Source organism: Zalophus californianus, chromosome 8 (assembly GCF_009762305.2).
Source record: "Zalophus californianus isolate mZalCal1 chromosome 8, mZalCal1.pri.v2, whole genome shotgun sequence".
Classification (NCBI taxonomy): Eukaryota; Metazoa; Chordata; class Mammalia; order Carnivora; family Otariidae; genus Zalophus; species Zalophus californianus.
The window spans coordinates 19,755,299-19,782,755 of record NC_045602.1 but is presented as its reverse complement, the minus strand read 5'-3'; the positions used below and the strand labels follow the sequence as shown (position 1 = coordinate 19,782,755).

The following is a 27,457-nucleotide window of genomic DNA, read 5'->3' as shown; positions in this document are numbered from 1 at the left end:
GATTATTTAGAAAAAATTGTATCACTGAGTTTTGTGAGAACTTCCAAATGTTAATACATTTCATTATACTATAATCACATTTATTAAAATCATTACCCCTCTCATCAGAAGAGTCTAAGAGCATTGGGAAGCTGTCACACTCATGATGGTGTTTTTCCAAAATTCAAATTTTTTGCTTGAAAGCTCATTTTACCATTAGCAACAAATATTGTCAGTTGGTTTTCTTGGAGTGACAGACTTACTTTATTAATTTCCAGAAAATGTCTGCCAAATAACCAACACTTAATAACCACAGTTTGTAAGACATTCTTTCAAGTAAAAATGGTATACCATGAGAAAAAAAATTAACCAGTATAGCTCACAATTCATACAATCATGTTGCATTTCAGTAGGCAGCAGAAATGCTCCTTGCATACTTCCCATTTCATCACACAGAATATTAAAAAGATGTGTACTCAGGAGCAAGATTTAATAAAATTAATAACTTTTAATGTTTGATCAAGGACATTCTTAAGTGAAATTGAATTTTACTGTGAGTGCATGGCAATGAAGAATATAATGGCAACCAGTAGGATTTGGTGACACTGACTAAGCAGTTCTCAAGTACCAGCAGTTTTACCCACCATTGATTTTGCACCACAGAGCAAAAGTCAACAATATGAAAAAGGCAAATGATATTTGGCACTATTATGAAAATACTTGGCCTAATGGACCCCTAAAAGGGTTTCAGGGTTCTCAGAGGTCTATATCCCTCACTTTAAGAACTGCTGCTATAACTTCAAAGTGCTCAGCTTAACTTAAGAAGCCACCTATCAGCTTCATTTAGAAAGGCAGCAAGGCAGGGCGCCTGGGTGGCTCAGTCGTTAAGCGTCTGCCTTCGGCTTAGGTCATGATCCTGGAGTCCTGGGATCAAGTCCCGCATCAGGCTCCCTGCTCCTTGGGAGCCTGCTTCTCCCTCTGCCTCTTTCTCTCTCTCTGTCTCTCATGAATAAATAAAATCTTAAAAAAAAAAAAAAGAAAAACAGCATGGTAAAAGAACTGCAATTCTGATACAAAAAGATGTGGCTTCAGGGCCTCCTGGGGGACTCCGTCGGTTAAGCCTCTGACTTTTTATTTCAGCACATCTCAGGGTCATGAGATCCAGCCCCAAGTTGGGCTCCACACTCAGTAGGGAGTCTGCTTGAGATTTTCTCGCTCCCTCTCCCTCTGCCCATCCTCCCTCTGGGGCAAGTGTGTGTGCTCTCTCTCTCTCTCTCTCAAATAAAGTAAATCTTGTGTGTGTGTGTGTGTGTGTGTGTGTGTGTGTGTGTGTGTGTGTGTGTGTGTTAGAATTTATTTGACAGAGAGAGACACAGCGAGAGAGGGAACACAAGCAGGGGGAGTGGGAGAGGGAGAAGCAGGCTTCCCGCTGAGCAGGGAATCCGATGCGGGGCTCGATCCCAGGACCCTGGGATCATGACCTGAGCTGAAGGCAGATGCTTAACGAATGAGCCACCCAGGCACCCCAAATAAAGTAAATCTTTAAAAAAAAAAAAAATGTCCATCGACAGATGAATGGATAAAGAAGATGTGGTATATATACACAATGGAATATTATGCAGCCATCAAAAGGAATGAGATCTTGCCATTTGCAATGACGTGGATGGAACTGGAGGGTGTTATGCTAAGTGAAATAAGTCAGTCAGAGAAAGACATGTATCATATGACCTCACTGATATGAGGAATTCTTAATCTCAGGAAACAAACTGAGGGTTGCTGGAGTGGTGGGGGGTGGAAGGGATGGGGTGGCCGGGTGATAGACATTGGGTAGGGTATGTGCTATGGTGAGCGCTGTGAATTGTGCAAGACTGTGGAATCACAGATCTGTACTTCTGAAACAAATAATGCAACATATGTTAAGAAAAAAGAAAAAGAAGATAGCAGGAGGGGAAGAATGAAGGGGAGTAAGTCGGAGGGGGAGACGAACCATGAGAAACGATGGACTCTGAAAAACAAACTGAGGGTTCTAGAGGGGAGGAGGGTGGGGGGATGGGTTAGCCTGGTGATGGGTATTAAAGAGGGCACAGTCTGCGTGGAGCACTGGGTGTCATGCACAAACAATGAATCATGGAACACTACATCAAGAACTAATGATGTAATGTATGGTGATTAACATAACAATAAAAAATTAAAAAATAAAAGATAAAGGGCGCCTGGGTGGTTCAGTTCGTTAAGCGACTGCCTTCGGCTCAGGTCATGATCCTGGAGTCCCGGGATCGAGTCCCACATTGGGCTCCTTGCTCAGCAGGCAGTCTGCTTCTCCCTCTGACCCTCTTCCCTCTCGTGCTATCTCTCATTCTCTCTCTCTCAAATAAATAAAATCTTTAAAAAAAAAAAAAGATCTGGTTTCAAATCCCAGTTCTGCCCCTTACTAGTTAGGTTACTAGCTAGTTTATCTAAGGCTCTATCATGTATCATGTCAGTTTAATTTTCAACTATTAAAACACGGACAATAACACACACAATTTGGCAAAACAAGTAAAAAACCCGATTTGTCTGCAAACGCCAGCCGTTTAAAATATCTGACTCAAGGATTTTGTTTAATAATATCCACTATTAGCAAAAGTGTGGGAAAATGGACTCTCTGGTGGGGTACAAATTTATACAATCATCCTGGAGGACAATTTAGCAATATAAATCAAAATAATGCACAACCTTTAACTCAGCAATTCTACTTCTAGCAACTTACCTAAGGAAAACCTTATGAAATAAACAGTTACAGGGAAGTTCATCATAATGTCATTTGTAACAGCAACAGGTCAAAAATAATCTAGATGTTCACAGTAGGGAATATGTTAAAAAAAAGATAGTATAGCAAGATACCATATATAGTTAGAAACACATCTATGTTCTGCTATTTACAGCTGTGGGGCTCTGGAAAAGTAACTATTTTTTTTTTAAACAAAGATTTTATTTATTTGACAGAGAGAGACAAAGCGAGAGGAGGAACCCAAGCAGAGGGAGTGGGAGAGGGAGAAGCACCCCTCTGGAAAGGTAACTTAACCAATTTGTGTCTCACTTGCCTCATGTGCAAATTATATCATGTGGTAGCAGTGAAGATGAAAAAAAAAAAGTCCTAACATTTGGTTAAGCCCTCAGTGCAATTTTTTTTTTTTTTTTTTTAAGATTTATTATTTTAGAGGGGCGTCTGGGTGGCTCAGTTGGTTAAGCGACTGCCTTCAGCTCAGGTCATGATCCTGGAGTCTCAGGATTGAGTCCCGCATCAGGCTCCCTGCTAAGCAGGGAGTCTGCTTCTCCCTCTGACCCTCCCCCCTCTCATGTGCTCTCTCTTTCTCTCATTCTCTCTCTCTCAAAAAAGATTTGAGAGAGAGAGAGAGAGAGAGAGGGAGAAAAGGAGAGAGTGGGGAGACGGACAGAGGGAGAGAAACTCCCCACTGACCGTGTAGCCCAACTCAGGGCTCGATCTCATGACCCTGAGATCATGACCTGAGCAGAAATCAAGAGTCAGAGGGGCGCCTGGGTGGCCCAGTCATTGAGCGTCTGCCTTCGGCTCAGGTCATGATCCCGCGGTCCTGGGATCGAGCCCCGCATCGGGCTCCCTGCTCAGTCAGAAGTCTGCTTCTCCCTCTCCCACTCCCCCTGCTTGTGTTCCCTCACTCACTGTCTCTGTCAAATAAATAAAACAAAAAAAAGAAAAAGAAAAAGAAATCAAGAGTCAGAGGCCTAACCGACTGAGCCACCCAGGCACCCCAGCTGTTATTAACAGAACACTATGCAATGATTAAAATTATGTATTTACATTTATTGACAAAGAAAGAAGCAAATCATAGAACTACTGAGGAAAAAATGCAGATTATAAAACATAATGTGTGTTACACCAATTTGTAAAATAAAAATGTGTATATACACCACATATAGAAAGCAAGTCTTGACTATCCAGAAGAATATACAGAAAAATGTTAGTAAGTTCACTCTGTGTAATGAAACTGTGAGGGTTTTTTTTTTTTTAAGATTTTATTTATTTGAGAGGAGAGAGACAGAACATGAGCAAGGGGGAGGAGGCAGAGGAAGGGGAGAGGCAGACTCCCCACTGAGCAGGGAGCCCCACACAGGGCTCCATTCCAGGACCTTGAGATCATGACCTAAGCTCAAGGCAGATGCTTAACCGACTGAGCCACCCAGGAGCCTCTGTGAGTGGTTTTTTAATTCTTTACCTAAAAATAGATTTGGGATTAGGGGGGCACCTGGATGGCTCAGTTGATTGCGTGACTGCCTTCGGCTCAGGTCATGATCCTGGAGTCCCATGACTGAGTCCCTCATAGGGCTCCCTGCTCAGTGGGGAGTCTGCTTCTCCCTCTGACCCTCCTCCCTCTTGTGCTCTGTGTCTCTCCTCTCTCTCTCAAATAAATAAATAAAATCTTAAAAAAAAGATTCGGGGGGCACCTGGGTGGCTCAGTAGGTTAAGCGTCTAACTCGACTTCAGTTCAGGCCATGATCTCAGGGTCAGGAGATTGAGCCCTGCATGGGGCTCCATGCTGGGCGTGGAACCTGATTAAAATATTCTCTCTCTCTCTCTCTCTCTCTCCCCCCCCACTGCGCCTCCCCCGACTCTCTCAAAAAAATTTTTTTTCACGTATCATGAAAATGTATTACATTTGTAACAAATGTTTAAGTCTATGAAATTTTAAAATATTACCTATTACTCAGTTATTACACAATATTTTCAAATTTTATAGAGGTTTAATTTACTTTGGACTTTGGCTTTTTTATTCCTTTCTAAGATATGGAGATGGGAAACTATTCTTAAGATGTTACTGCATTCTTAATGATGTAATGTATGGTGATTAACATAACAATAAAAAATTTTAAAAAAAGATGTTACTGCGTTCTTAGGGAATCACTGAAGAACTACTTATATATTAGGGCTACTTAGAATAACCAACTACATAATACCAAAAATAAGAAATCTATCCTACCTTCAGAAAACTTGGGTCCTCTTTGCTCATATAAAAAGGATCATACTCTTTTGGATCATAATGTTCTATAAATGCATTTCCCTATAGGAAGGAAATAAAACTACACATAACAAAAGGTACACAATTAATTTTGAGCATAACAGGATTCAAGAGTCACACAGTTCCATTCTTCTGCTTTAAAACAGCATTAATGACAAATGCAAAAGGGAAGGGAAGACCAAAATTGAACTTAATGTAGCCAAGTAATAACTATTATAGTGACAGAAGGAATCTACTTAAAATTTGCAAGAATAATGAATGTTGGAACACTAACAAACTTGGGAATTTGTTTTTAAATGCTTACTAGTCAAACATCTCAGATCTCTTAGAAATGCCAAAACAAGTATTTTATAGCATTGTAAATAACTGAGTCCTATAACTACACATAAATATCCTGAACCTACAGCCCAAATTTAATTGGTATATAAAATTAATAATTACATTTAAAAAACAAAGAAAACTGATTCTAATGTACACATTTAAATCCAGACCTAATCCTCTTCCCTCCATCCTTTCCACATGCCCTGGATTTAAGAACAGTGTACACTGTAACACAGTAGAGATTATACATATATAGAGTCAGAAGGGGCAGGCTGTTTGGATGATTATAAAGGTAATCATAGTTTTAAGCCAACTGAAACAAGTATCAAATGACCTCTTCGTACCTTTTTATTTACATGTTTTAAAAAACTATCTAATTCTTCTTGTCTCCTTTTTTTAATCTTCTTATATGAACAAACTTTTTCTATAATTTTCTTCTGGAGAGGATGTGCCACATGGTCAGCCCATCTTTTATGTAACATCTCTTTTCTTCTTGCCTTTAAAAAGTCATGATGTTGTAAACACTTATCTAGTTCCTAATAAACATTGATGGAAAAGGCAATTATTTTAAAGCTTTGTTGTTCTAAAATTTAAATTCATTTATATTCCTAAGAATAACCCACAAAGTCATTCATGAATTCAATCATTTATCTGGCTTCTACTGGGTGACACACACTATACTGGAAATAGTGAATAATACATAGATAAATTAGACAACATGCCTACTCTCCCTGAGACTACAAAACAAACATACGGAACAAAAGAGGGACAATATAGCAAAATACACACACACACACACACACACACACACACACACACACACAGACTCAGATACTTGTACATCAATGTTCATAGGACCATTATTCACAATAACAAAAAGGTGAAAACCCAAGTGCCCATCAACAAAATGCGGTATACACACAAAATGGAATATTAGACAGCCATAAAATGGAATGAAGTTCTGACACATGCTTCAAAATGGATGAATCTTGAAGATAATATGCGAAGTGAAATAAGCCAGACACAAAAGGACAAATATTGTAGGATCCCACTTATATGAAATTATCTAGAATAAGCAAATTCAGAGACAGAAAATAAATGAGAGGCTACTAGAAGGACCTCTGGGGCAGGGGGGATGGGAAGCCATTACTTAATGTGTATAAAGTTTTGGCTGGGGTGATGAAAAAGTTTTAGAAATAGAAATAGAAGGGCGCCTGGGTGGCTCAGTTGGTTAAGCGGCTGCCTTCGGCCCAGGTCATGATCCTGGAGTCCCGGGATCGAGTCCCACATCGGGCTCCCTGCTCAGCAGGGAGTCTGCTTCTCCCTCTGACCCTCCCCCATCTTGTGCTTTCTCTCTCTCTCTCAAATAAATAAAATAAAATCTTTAAAAAAAAGAAAGAAATAGAAATAGATAATGATGATGATTTCATGACATCCATCTATTTGGAAATAGTGATGATGGTTGTACAATATGTGAATGTAATTAATGTCACTGAACTGTACACTTAAAAATGGTTAAAAATAGCAAAGTTATGTTATATATATTTTACCACATGGGAAAAAAAATGACTAAATTTTTCTTTTTAATTCCTAGAATGGGAGACATTTGGGATAGGCCTTAAGAGAGTTATCTAGGAAGAGAAGAGATGAGAGAATGTGAAAGAAGTATATTCTATGGAGGGGGGAAAAAGACAAGAGTGAAGAGGCAGAAGCTAGCAAAACCTGGATGAAATGGCAAGTAGCCCATAAAAAAAATGACTGATTTAGGCTATAAACTAAAACTTCTTATTCAAAACGTATCCACCTTTCATCTAGCAAATGAAATCATGTGATTTCACAATCAACAACATGAAATTCAAAATGAAAATAAACAAACAACCGAAAAACACTGAGAGCTTCTCCAGGCTGAATCCCTCCCTAGCTTCAGGTCATAGCACTCTTGAAGCATTCTTAACGAAGAGCCCCTTTCCTTTTTAAACAACGCTGAAGAAAATTTTTCTTTACAAGTTACCCACTCCTCTGTTTGTTCTACATGGACATTCATCTTGTCTTATAATCAAGCCCATCCTCTTACAGTTAAAGCCTTCTACTTACCTAGGCATACCTGAGTAATAATTGGTCAGTGTGTCCCAGTAACAGCTCTTAAAGCTCTTAGGAATACACACTGACTCCACAGAAGCCCTACTAGATGAAAGAACAAGTTGGGAAAAACTCCTACATATAATTCCTACAATTAAAACCATCTCAGAGATTGCTTAAGGTTAATCCTAGGGGCTAATGAGCATTTTCAATTCTATTTCCTGTATTTTCTAAAATTTGTAAATGATGATGCACTACATCTAACATGGATAAACAAAATTTAATTTTTAATTGTGACACATTCTGTAGCCAATTCTTACCTTAATTATGTAATTTTCTCTATATAATATTGATTGAATAGCTGCATCAATATCTTCTTTAGCTAATGCCTAAAACAACAAAATGAAATTTTGAAAATCAAATAAAAAAAATCAAATTATGGGGGCATCTGGGTGGCACAGTCAATTAAGCATCCAACTCAGTTTTGGCTCAGGTCATGATCTCAGGGTCCTGAGATCCTATCCAAAGTACTTTTTTGTTTTTTTTTTAAAGATTTTTTCTTTATGTGTGAGAGAGTGAGAGAGAGAAAGCACGAGAAGGGGGGAGGGTCAGAGGGAGAAGCAGACTGGAGCCCTCATCAAGTACTTCTTAAAGGGTATTTGAATCTTTCTGCTATTTGCTATCGCTCATTCAAGGGCAAAAAATAACTCAGATCACAGACATTTTGACTACCAGCATGGTCAAATGACTTGCCCAGAGTCGCATGGTAAATAGAACCCACCTTTTTTTCACATTTCATAAAATGTTTTTACCTTTATGAGTTAAAATACAATCAGGCCTCTATTTGAATTCATTCAGTCATTAGTGAATTCTACTTTAATTCATTTAGTCATTATAGCTTCAAATATTCATAATTTATATACAAGTCACATTTTCAGATTTTTTTTAAAGATTTATTTATTTGCAAGAGAGCACACATAAGCAAGGTAGGGAGGGGCGGGGTGGAGAGAAAGAATCCCAAGCAGACTCCCTGCTGAGTGTGAAGTCCAAGCAGGACTCTTATCTCACAACCCTGTGATCACAACCTGAGCAGAAATCAAGAGTCAGACACTTAACCAACTGAGCCACCCAGGCACCCCACATTTTCAGATTTTAAAGCAACACAATCTTCAGGAAATAGTTCATAACATTAATTTTTTCCACTTACATGTCTTCCATAAATATACACCAGAAAATACAAGAGGTTGTAAAACATGTCACAAATTGTACACTTAAAAATGGTCAAAAATAGCAAACTTTGATGCTATATATATTTTACCACATTGGAAATATGATTAAATTTTTTAAATTTCCCAAAGTGAGAGACATTTGGGATGGGACTTTGAAATCGTCTTACAATTACACAAAAACAAAATATTTTCAAATTAACAGTCACTGGGGGGGCCTGGGTGGCTCAGGTCATGATCCCAGGGTCCTGGGACGGAATCCCCCATCAGGCTCCCTGCTCGGCAGGAAGCCTGCTTCTCCCTCTCCCACTCCCCCTGCTTGTGTTCCTGATCTCGCTAGCTCTCTGTCAAATAAATAAATAAAATCTTAAATTAAAAAAATGGATAAAATCCTAAAAAAAAAAACACCTCAAATATATCTAACTCCAGATTCATTTTCTTTGTTCTTTCTGCCTCACAGAGTTGCTATTCCTGGCAAATCTGTTGTTCTCAAAACCAAGATGGTACTGAAATAATATTCTAGACAAAAATATAAAAAACAACAATCTGAAGACACTGGAGACTGAACAAAAACAGAGAGAAACAAGAATGTAGTCAACCCTTGGAAAAAAAGAATAACATTGGTATAAGTTTTCAGTTTTTATGGACTTTTGTCTAAGAGCAGGCCTCCATCAGAGCTAAAGGTGAGGGCTCAAACTCAGAAACATGAAGTTTTACAGAATTCAAGAATTAGAAGACAGGGGCACCCGGCTCATCAGTCAGAAGAGCATGGAACTCTTGATCTCAGGTTTGTGAGTTTGAGCCCCAGTGTAGAGATTACTAAAAAAGACAAACTTAAAAAAAAAAAAAAGATTTAGAAGACAGAGTTCAGGGCAACCATAGGAGCTGAAAAGTCAAAGGAGAAATACCTGAAATGAGAAAGCTGTAGAGGAGATGCCACCAATTTTACAAATTAACTGACCAAATCTCTGGCGGATCCTTGAACTATTATGTACAAGGCAAACGCCTTTGGAAAACAGTTTGGCAGTTTCATCAAAAAGTTAAATTCACTTACTATATAACCCAGTCATTCTACAACTAGAAACCCAAGAGAAATGAAAGCGTATGTCCATGTAAAGACATGTACATGATTGTTCCTAACAGCTTTATTTGTAATAGCCAAAAAATGCAAAGAACCCAAATTTCCATCAGCAGGATGGACAAACTAGGGTATACAGCACTCAGCAAAAAAAAAGGAATGAAGTACTGATACATGCCACAACATGAATTGTAAAATAATTATGGGGAGTGAAAGCCAGACAAAAGGAATACATGCTGTAAGATTACATTTGTATAAATTTTTTTTAATTTTTTTATATTTTTTCAAAGATTTTATTTATTCATTTGAGACACAGAGATAGAGAGAGAGAGCATGAACAGGGAGAGAGGCAGAGGGAGAGGGAGAAGCAGGCTCCCTGCTGAGCCAGGAGCCCAAGGTGGGACTCCATCCCAGGACCCTGGGATCATGACCTGAGCCAAAGGCAGACATTTAACCATCTGAGCCACCCAGGCGCCCCCTGTATAAAATTTTTTAAATGCTAAACAAAAGTGTAGTGACAGCAAGGAAATCAGTGATTGCCTTGAGGGTTGGCAAGGAGGGAAGGATGACAAAAGGGACACAAGAAGGAAACTTTGGGAATACTGGATATGTTCATTCTCTTGATTGTGGTAATGGTTTCATGTGTGCAAAGATCAAAATTTTTCAAACTGTACACTTAAAATATATGCAGTTTATTGTGTATAAGTTATACCTTAATAAAGCTGTTTAGAAAAAAATTACAATAGTTTTTAAGAACACGACAAAGAAATAAAGTGCTTCAGAACAAACTTTATAACTTTGTTAAATAGAAAACGTAATCAATTGCCTATGATTCCACCTTAAAAAGCTAGAAAATGAATAGCAAACACAAAGTTAGAACGAATGGAATAATAAAGAGCAGAAATGAAATAGAAAAAATATTAAGCACAAGCCACTTCTCAACGCAACTACCCAAATACAAACTTCAAAATGCCATATTACTGTTACCTCCATAAAAGAAAGTGGCTGTGGTTCCAACCATTCTCTCGATGTCTTGGGCTTGGTAAGCTTGTCAGTTACCCGATCATCACTGTCTAAATTTCTCATTGTGGTCACAGAAAAACAGAGCCCCTAGAAAAACTAAAAAAGTTTAGCTTATTCAGTAATGAGAATTCACAATCCTACCTTCCCTTCTGTTTAATTAACAATCAATCCTTGCGACCACGAACGGAGGTGGAACCGATTCTGAATTAGTAGCCACCCACACTTTCCGTAACAAGAGGCCTTCACCATCGTTTCTGATGAGGTCTTCAGAACCAGCCTCTTTTAAGCAGGGGAGATTCTCTCTGGACTGACCCCAGCGTCGCCCCAGAATTCAGGCTTCCCAAGTCCTTCTACAACACAGCCCATTCGAGCCGGCGTGGCAATTACCAGCCAGGCCTCTAGGGGTCGCACTGCCGCAATTTTCTGACTCGGGAGAGCTGCAACTTTCTGGCTACTGACGCCAACACAGGGGGCTTAGAAGAAAGGGAGGGCTGCTTAGAGAGGGAGGGGCTTTCACAAAAATTTGCGTGTCCTCAAACTCTAGGACGCCCAAAACAACCCCAACACACACACACACACACACACACACACACACACACACACACACACACACACACACACACACACACACACACACACACACACACACACACACACACACACACACACACACACGTTTTCCGAGGGGGAACTTTCACAAAAATTTGCGTGTCCTCAAACTCTAGGACGCCCAAAACAACCCCAACACACACACACACACACACACACACACACACACACACACACACGTTTTCCGAGGGGGAACTTGCGCCGGCGCCCGTTACACACCTACAGCACCCACCACCCCGTCCCTTCCCTCCCATCTTGTCAACAAGATTAGCGCGTGCTCCGCCGGGCCTGGCAGGAAAGTTGCAGACCGCCACAGGTACCTCAGCTCCCTTCCCAAGACTGGCTGGGCCTTGGGCTCCCTGCAGCGACCCCTCGGCCCACGGCCCTGCAGTGGTCGGCTGCCACCGGAGAGTGCGGCCCCGCCAGCTCGGGCCCGTCGCCTTGGAAAGACAGAACGTTCCAGTCTATTGTCTCCTTGACGCAGCCCCCAACAACCCCTGCGCCGCGACAGACGTCGAGTCAGAATTCTACCAGCCGACACGGCGTCCCGAGCCCCGAGCAACTTTGCTCCCGAGCCCAGTCCCGCGGAGAAGTAACCTGAGCGCCTATGGGCGGGCGCTGGTGGGCGGGTCGTGGTTAGCGAACCAAACCTCAGCACTTCTCGGTGACGGGCAGATGTTTCAGCCAATAGCTAGGCAAGTCGCCTTTCCGCCCCGCCTTCTCCCGCGTCCGTTGATGGGTGGCTGCTCCGCGAGCCCTCCGTTGGCCCAGCGAAGCGCTCCTTCCCGGACTGTCCTGTGCCTTGTGCTCTCGCCTGGGCCATCGCCCTCCCCCAAGCCCTCTGTGAGCCTTCCCAGCCAACACGACCCCTCTCCCTCGCCTCCAGTCCCTCTTCAGGGAACCCCCCCCACCCCGGGCTAAACCACTGCGCAGGGAGTGGCCGGAAAGGGCGCCTGCCTTCAGGATCCCTTAGAAGGACGGGTGTTTGTGGAGGTTGTCCTTATGAGGACGGCCCAAGAAAATGTGGGGAAAAGCCCGCTTTAAACGCACGAAAGGTGTATTTAGTCCCTCGGTATCAGTGCCCGTAGTTCGCGGGGATGCGGGGGGGGGGGGGCGATAAGGACCAGCTGAGCTCATTTACCCTTGTTTACTTAGATAAGTGGCGCTGCGTCCCGCAGGTGTTTGGGTTTTAGTTTATAATCTCAGGTGATTCTGATGCGAACCATTGGTATAACCTGAAAGTTGTGAGCAGTGATTTTCCAAATGCAATAACCTGCTATGTGAACTGTGATTTTCTATGATTCTATTTTCCTCTTTGAGTATTGGTGGGTATTAGATGATGGACCACCATTTTCACTCTTCATTTTCACTCCTTCCAAAGTGCGCGCGCTGAAAACTGTCCCAAGTGTCTTAGGGAGATTTGTATTCGCGGGCCTTTTTGAAGCTAGCCAGAGTGAATCGTTTCAACTGTAGTTCTTTTCAGAGCTGAGGGAGCATGAGCCATTTGCAGAACTTACTGTTAGATACCCTCCTGGGAACAAAGCATGTGGACAGTGCAGCCCTCATCAAACTCCAAGAACGAAGCTTGTGTGTAGCATCACCAGGATTTAGTGTAAGGAAAAGCAAGCTTGGGCATAAGCATTTTAACAAACTTTCTCTGTAAAGAGCCATAGTAAGTATTTTAGGTTTCTGGGCTATATGGCCTCTGTCACAACTACACAGCTACTATGCAGTTTTAGTGGGAAAACGGGCATAGACAATACATAAAAGAATGGATGTGACTATGTTCCAACAAATCTTTATGTACGAACACTGAAATGTGAATTTCATGCAATTTTTACATATCACAAAATCTTATTCTATTATTTTTTCCCAATGACTTAAAAATGTAAAAGCTATTCTTAGCTTGCAGGACTACAAAAACAGACAGTGGGCCAAATTTGGCCAGCCTGCCATAGTTTGCCCACTCCTACTCTATTTAACTTCTGCAGATAATGCCTGGTGATGTCCGAACACTTGTGAATGGATTCGCCAAGAACCCTTTGCAAACCAGAAGAGAAGGATTGTATTTCAAGGAAAAGGACTACAAATGTATCCGGGCAGATGACTATTCTCTTTATGCTAAGAATGTGAGTGTGCAAGATTTGAAGACAGCTAGGTAAAAAACCTTAAGAAAAGAATTTTATTACAATTTGCCGTGTCCCTTCTGATCCCATTTATAAAACGATCTAAGCCCATTACTACAGTAGCAATATCTGAGACAGCAGTCTAATGCTAAGAAGACATATGTAAAAGAAAGTACAGAGAACCTAGTTGAGAAACATTCATTCCAGAATCTATCAACTGCAACTTACCTGAAGTACCTCTTTTAACTATTCCATACTCTACACCCTCCTCCTTTAAAAAAAAAAAAATTCTTTTGCTTAAAACCTCTCTTGGCTCTCTGTTGCTTATAAGGAAATAAGGAGATGAAATTCAGATTTACTGGATGCCTTATCTTATGGGTTAAGCACACTTCATCTGCCTTATAAAGTAAGTAGCCTCATTTTACTGGATTGAGGAAACTGAGAGTTCACAAGGTTAAATAACTCTTCCTTAGCCATGCAGCAGAAAATGAAGGTTCTGGGATTCAAGCCCAAAGCTGTCCAATTCCAAAATGTATTACCTTCTCATTTTTAAAAAAGATTTTATTTATTTATTTGAGAGAGAGCGAGAGACAGAGCTAGTGAGAGAGAGCATGAGCAGGGAGGAGAAGGAGAAGCAGACTCCTGCTGGACTCCCACTGAGCAGGAAGCCTGACACAGGGCTCAATCCCAGGACTCTGGGATCATGAGCTGAGCTGAAGGCAGACACTTCATGGACTGAGTCATCCAGGAGCCACCCAGATGCCCCTATTAAATCAGTCATTCTCAATGGGATAGGGGTATATTACAATCAGCTGGGGAACTTTTTCAGACTACACATGCTGTTATTACAAGTCTGAAATTTTTTGAGCAAAGACAACTAAATTAGTGGAAAAGAGTGAAGAGTCCAGAACTAGATATGCGTGTATGGAAGTAAAGAAATGGCACAAATTGTGGCTGGAGTGTAACTGCTAGTCCTGTGACTAGAACCAAAAGAAGGACATTCTTGTTTTACTCTTATCCAGGAAAACACTGGTGTGGTTGTTGTGAAGACCCATCTGTATCTTCTGGTGGCAACTTACACTGAAGGCATGTATCCTAGTGTTTGTGTGGAAGCCACAGAGAAGCTGGGTAAGTTTGTCTCCCCATGCCTGTCTTTGTTCCTTATGGTAATCAGACCTTCTGACTGCCAGTAACTGAGAGCCAGTACAAACCGCCTAGGGCAGAAGAGAGGAATTTATTAAAAGGATACTGGGGTTACTTTTAGATTCACTGGAACAAGGGAGTGCAACTGAGCCACAGTGAAAATGGACTCCAGGGAGAGGAATATTGCTAGAATATGCTTCTCTAGTCTCTGTTTCTGAGAGGGTCAGCTTTGTTCTGTCCCATTGCAAAGCCTCCATTCCTGGCTGGTATCATGGCCAAGTCTCACATCCTGCCTCTTAATTTCATTCTTTCTTTTTTTCTTTTTTCACTTTTTAAAGATTTTATTTATTTGACAGAGAGAGAGAGAGAGAGGGAACACAAGCAGGGGGAGTGGGAGAGGGAGAAGCAGGCTTCCCGCTGAGCAGGGAGCCCGATGCGGGGCTCGCTCCCAGGACCCTGGGATCATGACCTGAGCTGAAGGCAGACACTCAACGCCTGAACCACCCAGGCGCCCCTCTTAATTTCTTTTAAGACCCTGATTTGAGGGCGCCTGGGTGGCTCAGGCATTAAGCGTCTGCCTTCAGCTCAGGTCATGGTCCCAGGGTCCTGGGATCGAGCCCCGCATCGGGCTCCCTGCTCCACGGAAGCCTGCTTCTCCCTCTCCCACTCCCCCTGCTTGTGTTCCCTCTCTCGCTGTGTTTCTCTCTGTCAAGTAAATAAATAAAATCTTTAAAAAAAATAATTCTAGGAGATAGATATATCTTTGAGAGCAGGGACTGGGTCTTAACTATCCAGTCATCCATGTATCTCCAGTATCTAGCATGTGGTAGTCACTCCCAATGTCTGTGGAATAAATATAATATAGCATGTTGTGGTGATAATTTGTTGCTCACAGATAATAACCATGTTCTGTTTCCTTTCAGGAGAATATCTAAGAGGAAAAGGAAATTAAGTCATCAGAGGACTATGAAAGACAGCTTTTATTATTTTAGGAAATAGATCCTAAAGAAAAAGTCATGCCTTATTTTGTGGTTGAAAACACTAGGAAGATGATACTAAAAAGGAAGAATGAGTTAAGGGAGCAATTTTTCTTATTTCAGGAGATCCTCTTCTTTAATTGGAATTCTTTGATGAGCTTTGCTTGGTTTTTTTAAATGTTGGTCATTGACATGAGTGTGACCAACCTGATCACTGCCCAGGGCATATCTGTTCAGAGACTCTTCCATGAGTGTCTTGCACTCCCATGCATCTTGCTGGGTATGCCAAGAATGCAAGGGTCTAACAACTCTTCATCCAGACCATTTCCCAGGGTGATTTTGCAGAAAGCAACCTTGAACAACGTAGTAATGCCTCCCTTCAGAACAAAGAACAAACTCTCTTACTGCTTGCTATAAAAGAGGTAAGTTCCCTGAACTCAGAGCTGTAATGCAGCTCACTACATGTGTGACATCCCTCTGGTCCACATCACCTCTGTAGGACTTGGGGAGAAGGGCAACACAAAGGCCACACTTGGGGCCACTAGTCAAGGTATTTAATGGACATTCCACACTCCCCACCATCTGCAGACATCTGATTTGTTGAACATTGGGAAGACCTTTCAAAAGTCAACTCAAAAGAATTTTTTAAGAATCAACTCAAAAAGATTTTTTACTTTATCTCCTTGACTTCCTCCTAGTCCACACAACTTAGTATGGTTAATGAATGCAACCTTCTCCAGAAAAGGTCATCTCCTCTTGGTCACCTCCTGGGTGATGATCAGGACAATAAGGGTGGGGAGCTATAGAACCTATTTTGAAAATTCAGGATTCCACCCTAATCATTTCTGGGCATGATACATCTTTCTTTCCCTTAGCGGCAACTCCAGGCCAACCTGGTTGGTACACTCTCAGGTGTCCCTGAGAAGGGAACACTTTACACCACTGTCATCAAGTCTTAGACCTCTTGCAGTTCTTGGCATTATCAAGCAGCAAGGTATAATTTTCTGGATTCCAAAAACATGCTATCTGGGGCTTTCCATGTAGATCTGCCTATAGATTTTGACGTCAGTCCTCATGCAAATGGTTTCTCCTTGTAAATCAGCACATTGACATCTAGACTTTATAACTTAGTCATGTGGATTATATACTCACTCTCCACATGCTGTCACGCTGGTGTTTTGAGCCTCTAAGGCAGAAGGTCTGACTCTAAAGTAATCTCTAAAGTGCTAAAGGCCATCATGAAGCCTCTTACCTGCTCACCAGCTGGTCAGCCAGCCTTTCCTGGACACATACCCACTGCACTGCTGGGAGCCTCATGGGGCCCTTTTTGTAAACCTCCTCAAGGCAAATGCCCCACTGTCTGGAGCCCTCCTATGCACATCTGTCCAGTTACTTCCTATAATTCTCATCACAAAGTTCCAACTATATCCAGCTATTCAGAGAGACCCACAAAAGTGACCCTTTGGTGGTAGCCACAGAATTCCTGCGGAGGTGCCCAGGGACCAGATGATCTTCTGAAACATCAGGGGTCTCCAAGTGAGGGAGATCTGTGTCCTGGTGGTCCACAAAGACTTTAGATGGGGCACACAGGCGCGAATGGATTGAAGTGATTGATTTTTCCCCAGACCTTCAATTTCCATATGTACTTGCCTAAAGCTGCTGAGACTGAGGAGTCCTGTCAGCTTTGCTTCCCACCTCCCCTCCCCAAGCTCCCTTCCCCCAGGATACAAAAGAAAGGTGTACTCTCATCCAGCCCCAATCTTACTGCTGATGCTTGGCTTGGAGTGCAAAACCTGCAGTGTGTGAGGGAAAGGAAAACTCTAAATATTTTTTAATGTTTTAAAATCCATCCTCTGTTGTCAAAAATTACATCATATGTGAAGGAGAGATCCATGAGAATAAAGTAAAAAGAGCATTAGTGAGAAATAGTGAAAATCTTTATATCATTTGTCTTGGAGAGGAAGGTTCTATGTCTTATCTATCTATATTTCTTAAAATTCAGAAGCAAGATGATTGTCATAGGACATGTATTAACATGATTTTTTTTAAGATTTTATTTATTTATTTGACAGAGAGAGACACAGTGAGAGAGAGAACACAAGCAGGGGAAGTGGGAGAGGGAGAAGCAGGGAGCCCGATGCGGGGCTCGATCCCAGGACCCTGGGATCATGACCTGAGCCAAAGGCAGACGCTTAACGACTGAGCCACCCAGGCGCCCCTGTATTAACATGATTACTTGGATTGAAAAATGAGAAACCTTCTCTGATAGGAAGTAATTTTATTTGGCTGATTATTTAACAATGAGGACTGGCTTTGCCAGTAAGAATGTCACAGATGTTTTTCATAATTAAGTCTGCAGCTTCCAGATGTTAATGAAAATATATTTTCAAGTATATGATAAGGTAGAAGGACTTGATTTTTAAAAATTGTCTTAGCAAAAGTGTATTGAAATTAACATTTTGGGGGCACCTGGGTGGCTCAGTTGGTTAAGCGACTGCCTTCGGCTCAGGTCATGATCCCAGGGTCCTGGGATCGAGCCCCACATCGGGTTCCCCACTCGGCGGGAAACCTGCTTCTCCCTCTCCCACTCCCCCTGTTTGTGTTCCCTCTCTCGCTGTGTGTGTGTCTGTCTCTCTCTATCAATTAAATAAATAAATAAAATCTTTAAAAAAAATTAACTTTTACTTTCTGAATCCTTTGTGAGTATATCAATTTAAACAAGGTGTCTCTAAGTGAAAAAATAGCAGATATAATTGATAATCATTTGATAAATCTTCACAAAGCTTTGTTAGTATGATCCCAGAATCTAAGACCCTAACGACACTTATGGCTGGATAACAAATCCTTAACAGGTTGAGTTGTTCCCAAGTCTTTGCTTTCAACAAAACTGAAGAAAGACCTAATTAAGTTGCCAGCTAATAGATCATCGAAAATATATTTTTTTTAAGACTTTATTTATTTACTTGAGAGAGAGAGAGATAGGGAGAGGGAGAAGCAGGCTTCTCATGGAGCAGGGAGCCCGATGCAGGGCTCCATCCCAGGACCCTGAGATCATGACCTGAGCCAAAGGCAGACGCTTAATTTACTCAGCCACCCAAGCACCCTAAAAACAATTTTTGATGATAGATCATTATATAGTTTTTAATCATATAACACAGAGGTATTCAGAGAATTGGCTGACATTCCTATAATGAAATTTTTCTTTCCCCATCTAATTTATGCAAATTAGGTTCCTCAGAGCTTGTCTATAAAAATGAAAAATAGGAAGAGAATTAATGTTGATTCCAGTCTCATTCTAGCAATGAGGAATATTCATCCACAGACATAATTACTTGGAAAAATTCAACCCCACCAATGGTCATTAAGAGCTATCTTTCCAATAAAATCTTACTTTTCGTGTTCAATAGTTATTAATATTTAAAATAAATAATATAAAATATAATTTATAATATATAATTTATTTAAAATAATATAAAATAATATAAAATTCAAAATAATGTTTTGATCAATTGTGGACCAAGGATATTGTAATGATAATAAAAGATGAAACAACATTTAGAGCCCTGTGGTCACAGGAAATAACATTTTTTTTCAAAGATTTTACTTATTTATTTGAGTGAAAGAGAATGAGAGATAGAGAGCACGAGAGGGAAGAGGGTCAGAGGGAGAAGCAGACTCCCTGCTGAGCAGGGAGCCCGATGTGGGACTCGATCCCAGGACTCCAGGATCATGACCTGAGCCGAAGGCAGTCGCCCAACCAACTGAGCCACCCAGGCACCCAGGAAATAACATTTTATTTTATTTTTTTTAACTTTTTATTTATTTATTCATGAGAGACAGAGAGAGAGAGGCAGAGAGAGAAGCAGGCTCCCAAGGAGCAGGGAGCCTGATGCGGGACTCGATTCCAGGACCCTGGGATCATGACCTGAGCCGAAGGCAGACGCTTAACCATCTGAGCCACCCAGACGCCCCAGGAAATAACATTTTAAAATAGAGTCAGTTTTTGTACACATTTTTGTTCCAGATAAAAATGATCAATAAAGCATAAAATACAGCAGTATATAATTCTATGAGAAAAATAGAATGACAATATGAGTACTAGAAGAAAAATGACATTTTAAAACTTCCAACTGTTAAAGAACTGTTTTGCACATTTTTAGTGGATGATTATAAATATCAAATTTCTCTGAAATCCAGATTCTACTTGATACATTTAAAAGCCTGACATAGGGGCGCCTGGGTGGCTCAGTTATTAAGCGTCTGCCTTCAGCTCAGGTCATGATCCCAGGATCAAGCCCCACACTGGCCTCCCTGCTCTGCGGGAAGCCTGCTTCTCCCCCTCCCACTCCCCCTGCTTGTGTTCCCTCTCTCGCTGTGTCTCTGTCAAATAAATAAATAAAATCTTAAAAAAAAAAAAAACCTGATATAGGGGCACCTGGGTGGCTCAGTTGGTTAAGCGACTACCTTCCGCTCAGGTCACAATCCCGGGGTCCTGGGATCAAGTCCCACATCTGGCTCCCTTCGCTCTGTAGGAAGCCTGCTTCTCCCTCTGCCTGCCACTCCCCCTGCTTGTGCTTGCTCTCTCTGTGAAATAAATAAATAAAATTAAAAAAAAATAAAATCTTTAAAAAAAATAAAAGCCTGATATAACAGTTTTAAAATGTTAGTATTTATGACCAGAAATCGTATCTTTTGCACTATTTAAATTTGAGATTAAATATTTTAGATATTAATTTTATTATTTTTTTAAGATTTTTTATTTATTGAGAGAGAGAGAGAGAGGGGGCACAGAGGGAGAGTGAGAGGGAGAAGCAGACTCCCCGCTGAGCAAGGAGCCACCCCGGTATCATGACCTGAAGCCGAAGGCAGACGCCTAACTGACAGAGCCGCCCACACGCCCCTAGATATCAACTTTAAAATGTGAGAGGGGACAGACAGTTTTTGAAAACGTTTTGTCTATTTGAGAATAAAGTGTGAAGATCACTGCCCAGAGCAAGCAGTGCCTTGGACGTTGAGTCACATGGATTCGTGCCCAGGAAGATGGCGGAGGCAGGTAGCCAAAGAAGCAGTCCCCAGAAAACGGGGGCAGAGGACCCCACCAGGCTGACTCCAAGCCCTCTCTCCCAGAGCTCTCCTAAGTCCCTGCTCTTGGGATTTGCCCCATCAACCTCAGGGGGAAGTGCCCATGGAGAGAGGGGAGAAATAGCCCAGAGAAAGTCCTGCAGGCACGAAAGCTACCATGAACAACCCAGACTCCAGCTGCCCCAGCTCCTCCAGGGAAAAGTGTCAACCCTTGCTCTGCTCCAGAACCGTGGGTCATCGCTGAGCTGCTGGGCTCCGGAACCGCGGGTCATCGCTGAGCTGCTGGGCTGCCAACGCGTGGGCTTGGTCACCAGAGTAGCTGTTGCCTCAAGGTGACTCAGCAGCACTGTGCAAAAGCCTCTGAAGGGGCCGGGACCCCGCTGGACCTCTGGAAGAGATTGTTCTAGGCCCCCAGGCCCATTTAACTTACAGCAGCAGCAACTACACCTCAGATCAGTGCCTGCGCCCCATTCCTAACGCAGAAGATCTCGTTTGTTCTGTTCAAATGTAAACCTTTGCGGAGAGTCTTTAGAGGCCAGAGATGTGGGGGATCATGAAATACTGCCACTGCAAAAGTTACCACTCAATCCCAAAATTTGGATCTTGAGAGGGAACTGGAGCAGGATATGCTTTAAGAAAAGCAACCTGTTGGGGGTGCCTGGGGGGGCTCAGTTAAGCGTCTGCCTTCTGCTTAGGTCATGATCTCAGGGTCCTGGGATGGAGCCCTACATCGGGCTCCCTCCTGAGCAGGAAGTCTGTTTCTCCCTCTCCCTCTGCCTCTCCCCCTGCTCATGCTCTCTCTCTGTATCTCTCTGTCTCAAATGAATAAAAATCTTAAAGAAAGAAAGAGAGAGGGAGAGAGAGAGAGAGAGAGAGAAAGAAAGAAAGAAAGAAAGAAAGAAAAACAAAAAGAAAGAAAGAAAGAAAGAGAAAGAAAGAAAGAAAAAAAGAAAAAGAAAAAGAAAAAGAGAAAGAAAGGAAGGAAGGAAGGAAGGAAGAAAAGAAAGAAAGAAAGAAAAGCAACTTGTTGGTGCCTGGGGGGCTCAGTCATTAAGCATCTGCCTTCAGCTCAGGTCATGATCCCAGGGTGCTGGGATCCAGCCCCGCGTGGGGCTCCCTGCTCAGTGTGCAGTCTGCTTCTCCCTCTGCCTCTGCCCCTCCCCCCTGCTCATGCTCACGCTCTCTCTAATAAATAAATAAAATCTTAAAAAAAAAAAAACTCTAGAGGGCGCCTGGGTGGCTCAGTTGGTTAAGCGACTGCCTTCGGCTCAGGTCATGATCCTGGAGTCCCGGGATCGAGTCCCACATCGGGCTCCCTGCTCAGCAGGGAGTCTGCTTCTCCCTCTGACCCTCTTCCCTCTCGTGCTCTCTATCCCTCATTCTCTCTCTCTCAAATAAATAAAAATAAAAAAAATAAAAAATTAAAAAAAAAAAAACTCTAGAAAAGCAATCTGTTTTGTGGGGTGGCCATCTGCCTCCAGCAACAAAGAGGACTGACATTGGACCCTGGGCCACTCTCAGCAGACCCACTTACCAATGTGCCCCTCTCTCTGCAGAGACAAGGCCAGTATTCCCAGCCCCCAGAGGCCAGCAGCATTTTGGGACTCTAGACATCTAGACAATGGGCAGAGCTAGAGCCCACCTGCCAGGGGCACTGGGAGGTCAGGGACCCAGCCATGGTTGTGCTGCCTGGCAGGAGCCAGGCTCAGTGTGTCACTGTCCCTGAAAGGCTCCTCGTGCCCATGCCCATCATGGCAGGACTGACCCTTCCCTAGGCTGCAGCCATCCTGGAGGCCTGGCTCACTGCTTTCCAGATGCTACGCTGCATGCGTGAGGAAGACCCTCAATGCCTGGAGACCTGCCAGCCCTGCCCTGTCACCCAGAGCTAACTGCTGACACCAACTCAGGCCTCTGACTGAGGCCCTCACTGATGTCCTGACCTCCTCCAGCCTCTAATCCCAATGTTGATGGGACCTGTCCTCCATGGAGACAACTGGACAATTTTTAGGACCGATGTGGGGCAGAACCAGGTTTCTCAGAGCAGGTCCAGCTGCTTGTTCCCATCCCAGAGGGGAGGAAACTGCCCTTCAGTCCTTCTGCTAGGTCCTTCACAGGCGGTGGAGGAGACACTCTTGTTCCATTTATCTTACACAAAGAGGGATCAGAGCAGCCCAGACATCTGTCCTGGCTGCTGTCTGTCCCAGGAGCTCCCTAGACTCTTGGCTCAGGACAACCCTTTGGAGCAGTTCTGAGCCTGAACCCTCACTTTGTCTGCTGGATTGAGTCGCACAAACCCAGCCCCGATCAAGGCTCCCGGTGCTTTGAAGCTCTGGAGGGCTCCTCACACTTCTGTGACCCAGGCCCAACATGACCTTTGGCTTGTCTCTCATTACACCCTCAGTGCACTAGATAGTTTATCTTTCCAAAGCTAACCCTATACCTTCCCTCTCCCGTGCCTTTGCTGGCTTGGGGTATTCTAACTTGGATTCTCTCCACGGGAGGTATACAAGAGGGGTGACAGTGCCCATCCCTCCCAGCACTGGGGATGTGGGCACAGCTGCCATTCAGTTGACCAGACTGTTCTGAGCCATCTCCCTGGTGACCACGAGCCCCAAGAAGAAAATTGAGATGGCCTAGAAGCTGGGTGCCATAGCAGGTTTGATTATAAGGAGGACTTCTCTGAGGAGTTGCTGAAGGCCATGCAGGGTATGGATGTACATGTTTCTGCAGGGAGACTTGAAGGAAAAGCCAAACTGATCTTACTCCCTGGCTCAGCCCTCTGTCCCTTGTCCTAATTCCTCCTCTTCCATAATCTTTTCCTCCTCTTTTCTCTCTTGTATTAGTTACCTATTATTGCATAACAAACTGCTCCAAAACTTAGTGGCCTAAAACAGCAAACATTTTTTTTTTTTTAAAGATGTTATTTATTTGACAGAGAAAGCACAAGCAGGGGGAGCGGCAGGCAGAGGCAGAGGGAGAAGCAGGCTCCCTGAGGAGCAGGGAGCCTGATGAGGGGCTCGATCCCAGGACCCTGGGCTCATGACCTGAGCTGAAGGCAGTCCCTTAACCAACTGAGCCACCCAGGCGCCCCACAGCAAACATTATCTCCCAGTTTCTATGGGCCAGGAACCTGGGAGCAATTTAGTTGAGTCTTCCAGCTAGGGTCTTAGGGTCTCAGAAGGCTACAGTCATCTTGAGGCTAGACTGGGGGTCACTCTGCTTCCAGGCTCACTCATTTGGCTCTTGGCAGGCCTCAGGTCTTTGTTGAGTCTTAACCAGAGACGTCACTTCCTTGACATAAGTTTCTCCATAGGGCAGCCCAAAACATGGCAGTCATTTGGTCTAGGATAAGTCAGGCAGTTCTGCCGATCTCACCTGGGGTCATTAATGTGGCTATAGTAAATTGACCATCTGGGCCCACTTGGTCCAGGGGACCTCAGTTGACACAGCTTGTCACTATTCCATGAAGTCTCATTCTCTAGTAGAGTAGCTCAACCTTCTTCACACGATGGCAAAAAAGTTCTCAGTAGCAAAAGAGGGCAAGTTCAACAAGTAAACACTTGCATTGTTCCCTTGGTGAAAGCAAGTCACATGGTCAAACCCAAAGTCAGAGCAAAAGGGAACTACATACAGTACGCAGGGGTGTGGTTACAGGGAGATATGGTTCATTGAGACCATTAGTGTAGCAATCTACCTCATTTTTTCCCCTTAATTTTAAATATTTCATTTCTTTCACATAGCTCTATGTATAAAGTGCTTAAAAGTTCTTTTCCTTTTTTATTTTGTTCCCTGCTTCCCATGACATCATCCTCTCCCGGGTAACCTAAAATAGCATATAAAAATAACTCTATATAGAATATAGAATAAAAAGATTCTATATTTTTACCCATGCTCATATGACCATATGAGTATGAGGGATCGGGCTAGGATTGCCTTTTGCCCTTAGCAAAGTATTAACATCAAGGCACTTGAATCCCTAGAGGAATGCCACTCTGCCTGTTTCATATACCATATGAATATGGTCATATACACATGACCATATACATGTATATAGAGCCAAGTATATGCATATAGGGATGATTTGTCATTGTTTTTTTATGTATTTATTTTTTAGATTTTATTTATTTATTTGACAGAGAGAGAGAGAGAGAGACAGCAAGAGAGGGAACACAAGCTGAGGGAGAAGCAGGCTTCCCGCAGAGCAGGGAGCCTGATGCGGAACTCGATCCCAGGACTCCGGGATCATGACTTGAGCCGAAGGCAGTCGCCCAACCAACTGAGCCACCCAGGCGCCCTGATTTGTCATTGTTTTAACAAAATGTTATTTTCATTAAATAAATGTGTCACAGAAATCCATCTGTGTCAACTGCTGTAACTCTAAGGCACTTTTCAAATGGATGCATGGTATTTGTCATTTATCCAGCCATTCCCTAGTAATGGGATTTATTTTGTTTCTAGATTTCTGTCACTATGATCAATGCTGCAAGAAACATTTCCATTCATACATATCGGCGTTTCTTATTTCTATAGAACAAACACTTCAGAAACAAGTACTATGTTGTCACTGTTATCATTGTTAACAATACTTTCTGACAACTGGTAATATACTTACTACTATTTTTCATATATTTCTTGGCCATTTGATATAGATGACAAGAGGAGGGACAGTCGCTGACAGGCATTTTTGTAAAACAGAGGCTTTATAAAAATGTATTATTTGGGGGCATGTGCATGGCTCAGTCGGTTAAGCATCTGCCTTCAGCTCAGGTCATGATCTCAGGGCCCTGGGACTGAGCCCTGAGCCCCCTGTGTCAGGCTCCCTGCCCAGCAGTGAGTCTGCTTCTCCCTCGCATTCAGCACCACCCCCTCCTCAGCTTGTGTGCTCCCTCGCTCTCTCTAAAATAAAATCTTTTTTAAAAATTAAAATAAAAAAATAAAAATATATAATTTGGATAACCTTCTTGCAAGAGGTGTACTCAGCAGAGGGATGCAAATAAAGAGATAAAGGGGATTTTGCAATTAATAGGAGAGACTTATGCAAGGCAGCCTGCTTTAGTAGAAAGAGCCCTGGACCAGTGATGGAGTTTTGGAATGTAGGTGAGGTTTGGTGGGGTTCATGTAGGAAAGAATGCTAGGGTTCGAAGCTGATGGCCAAGAAAGAATTCTTGAGACATCTTTGGTGCAAAAAGGTGGTTTTATTAAAGCATGGGGACAGGCCCATGGGTAGAAAGAGCTGCACCAGGGTCTTGAGGAGTGGCCCATTATATACTTTCAGGTTGGGAGAGGGTTAGGGATAGCGTCTCTAAGGAATTTGGAAGCAAGTTTTCCATGACCTTAAGGGGGCTAGCTATTTTTAGGAAAAGGTCATTTATTACCATCGAATAAAACCTTAGTCATGAGGCCCTTCAGATGTGTATTGGTGGGCCATATGCTTGGGGGGGTTGCCAACCCGTATTTTGTTTTTGTTTTTGTTTTTTAAGATTTTATTCATTTATTTATTAGAGAGCAAGAGAGAGAGAAACAGCATGAGAGGGGAGAGTGTCACAGGGAGAAGCAGGCTCCCCGCTGAACCGGGAGCCCGATGTGGGATGCGATCCCAGGACTCTGGGACCACGACCTGAGCTGAAGGCAGTCGTTCAACCAACTGAGCCCAGGCGCCCCGCCAACCCGTATTTTGGGGGGCTTAGAGATAAAGGAAATTTCTTCTTCTCCTTCTTCTTCTTCTTCTTCCTTCTTCTTTCTTCTTCTTTCTTCTTCTTCTTCTTTTTTAAAGATTTTATTGACAGAGAGAGAGTACAAGCACAGGGAGCAGTAGACGGAGAGGGAGAAGCAGGCTCTTGGCTGAGCAGGGAGCCCCATGCAGGGCTCGATCCCAGGACCCTGGGATCATGACCTGAGCCCAAGGCAAACGCCCAACGAGTGAGCCACCCAGGTGTCCCAAGATAAAGGAAATTTCTTAAAAATGAATTTTTTATATGTTAAAGTAGATTCACAGGATCCTGGAGGGGAGGTCAGGCAGGATTGTCTTTTGCCCTTAGCAAAGTATTAACATTGAGGCAGTTGAGTCCCTAGAGGAACGTCACTCTGTCTGTTTCAAGGACTTGTCAATGCGCTGTAGGTAGTAAGAAAATTTAATCATTTTTCTTCTGCCTTTGTTTCCCACATCAGGGTGAGGTCCGGAGCTGACAGTCAAGAAAGAATTCTTGAGACTTCTTTGGTGCAAAATGGTGGTTTTATTAAAGCACGGGGACAGTGCCCGTGGGCAAAAAGAGCTGCTGCCCCGGAGTTGTGAGGGGTGGCTTACTATATACTTGGGAGTTGGGAGAGGTAAGGAAAAAGGTTTTCAAAAGAACTTTCATATGCTAAAGAGGACCTACAAGATACTGGAGGCTTTGCCATCGTCAAGTTAAGGTTGTTTTCCCCTCTAGCAAGGCATTGACATTAAGATAGTCGGGAGATTCCTGGAGGAACATCACACAGATCCAACCCAGGAGTGGTGGGAGTGTAGAGGTTTTAGGGTGTCAGCTTGTGTTTTGTCCTCAGCTAACCTGCTGCTCCCTCATCACCATGACCCAGGAGATGTGAATTTGGATTCTTGACTCGGCACTCACTAGCTATGTGCCCCTTTAAATCAAATTAATCTTTCTACATCTCAGTTCCTTTTCGGTAAACTGTTACACAGACCAAATGAGAATGCGTGTGAAGAGGTGGTAAATTATAAGGTACTACAAAAAGATGTTACTCATCTTGTTTTGTACAAGCACACATTTGTGTGTAT

At 42.8% G+C, this 27,457-nt stretch overlaps 2 protein-coding genes across 12 annotated transcripts in view; one reads left to right on the top strand and one right to left on the bottom strand.

Moving 5' to 3' along the window:
* The window catches only part of FAM228B (family with sequence similarity 228 member B), a 47,244-nt gene that overhangs the window by 11,855 nt on the left and 7,932 nt on the right, over positions 1-27,457 (bottom strand). For 3 of the 9 annotated variants that reach the window (XM_027621668.2, XM_027621661.2, XM_027621667.2), the window contains exons 1-5: positions 11,672-12,040; positions 10,707-10,838; positions 7,736-7,804; positions 5,681-5,872; positions 4,977-5,057 (exon numbers count right to left, since the gene is read on the bottom strand). In XM_027621668.2, coding sequence (XP_027477469.2) covers positions 4,977-5,057; positions 5,681-5,872; positions 7,736-7,804; positions 10,707-10,805 — 441 coding nt within the window. In that variant the 5' untranslated portion in view covers positions 10,806-10,838; positions 11,672-12,040. Of the gene's footprint in view, positions 1-4,976; positions 5,058-5,680; positions 5,873-7,735; positions 7,805-10,706; positions 10,839-11,530; positions 11,554-11,625; positions 12,041-27,457 lie in introns of those variants that run through there. The other 6 variants (XM_027621663.2, XM_035728818.1, XM_027621669.2 and 3 more) reach the window with 6 other exon arrangements.
* PFN4 (profilin family member 4) lies at positions 12,106-17,616 on the top strand. 3 transcript variants are annotated; one of them, XM_027621673.2, is made up of 5 exons: positions 12,106-12,194; positions 12,835-12,963; positions 13,343-13,480; positions 14,500-14,605; positions 15,544-17,615. In XM_027621673.2, the coding sequence occupies exons 2-5, from the start codon at positions 12,847-12,849 to the stop codon at positions 15,570-15,572; spliced, it is 390 nt and encodes a 129-aa protein (XP_027477474.1). In that variant the 5' UTR covers positions 12,106-12,194; positions 12,835-12,846; the 3' UTR covers positions 15,573-17,615. The 3 variants fall into 3 exon arrangements, with proteins under 3 accessions (XP_027477474.1, XP_027477475.1, XP_027477477.1); XM_027621674.2 differs by having other exon boundaries at positions 12,134-12,194; positions 12,825-12,963; positions 15,544-17,616; XM_027621676.2 differs by lacking the exon at positions 12,106-12,194 and adding an exon at positions 12,320-12,406 and having other exon boundaries at positions 15,544-17,616.

Excerpts from the sequence above, each read along its gene's own strand:
- PFN4 (XM_027621674.2), top strand. The coding sequence starts at position 12,847 with ATGAGCCATTTGCAGAACTTACTGTTAGATACCCTCCTGGGAACAAAG. Across the intron at positions 13,481-14,499 it reads ATTCTCTTTATGCTAAGAAT|GAAAACACTGGTGTGGTTGT; the intron begins GTGAGTGTGCAA and ends ACTCTTATCCAG. Across the intron at positions 14,606-15,543 it reads GGAAGCCACAGAGAAGCTGG|GAGAATATCTAAGAGGAAAA; the intron begins GTAAGTTTGTCT and ends GTTTCCTTTCAG.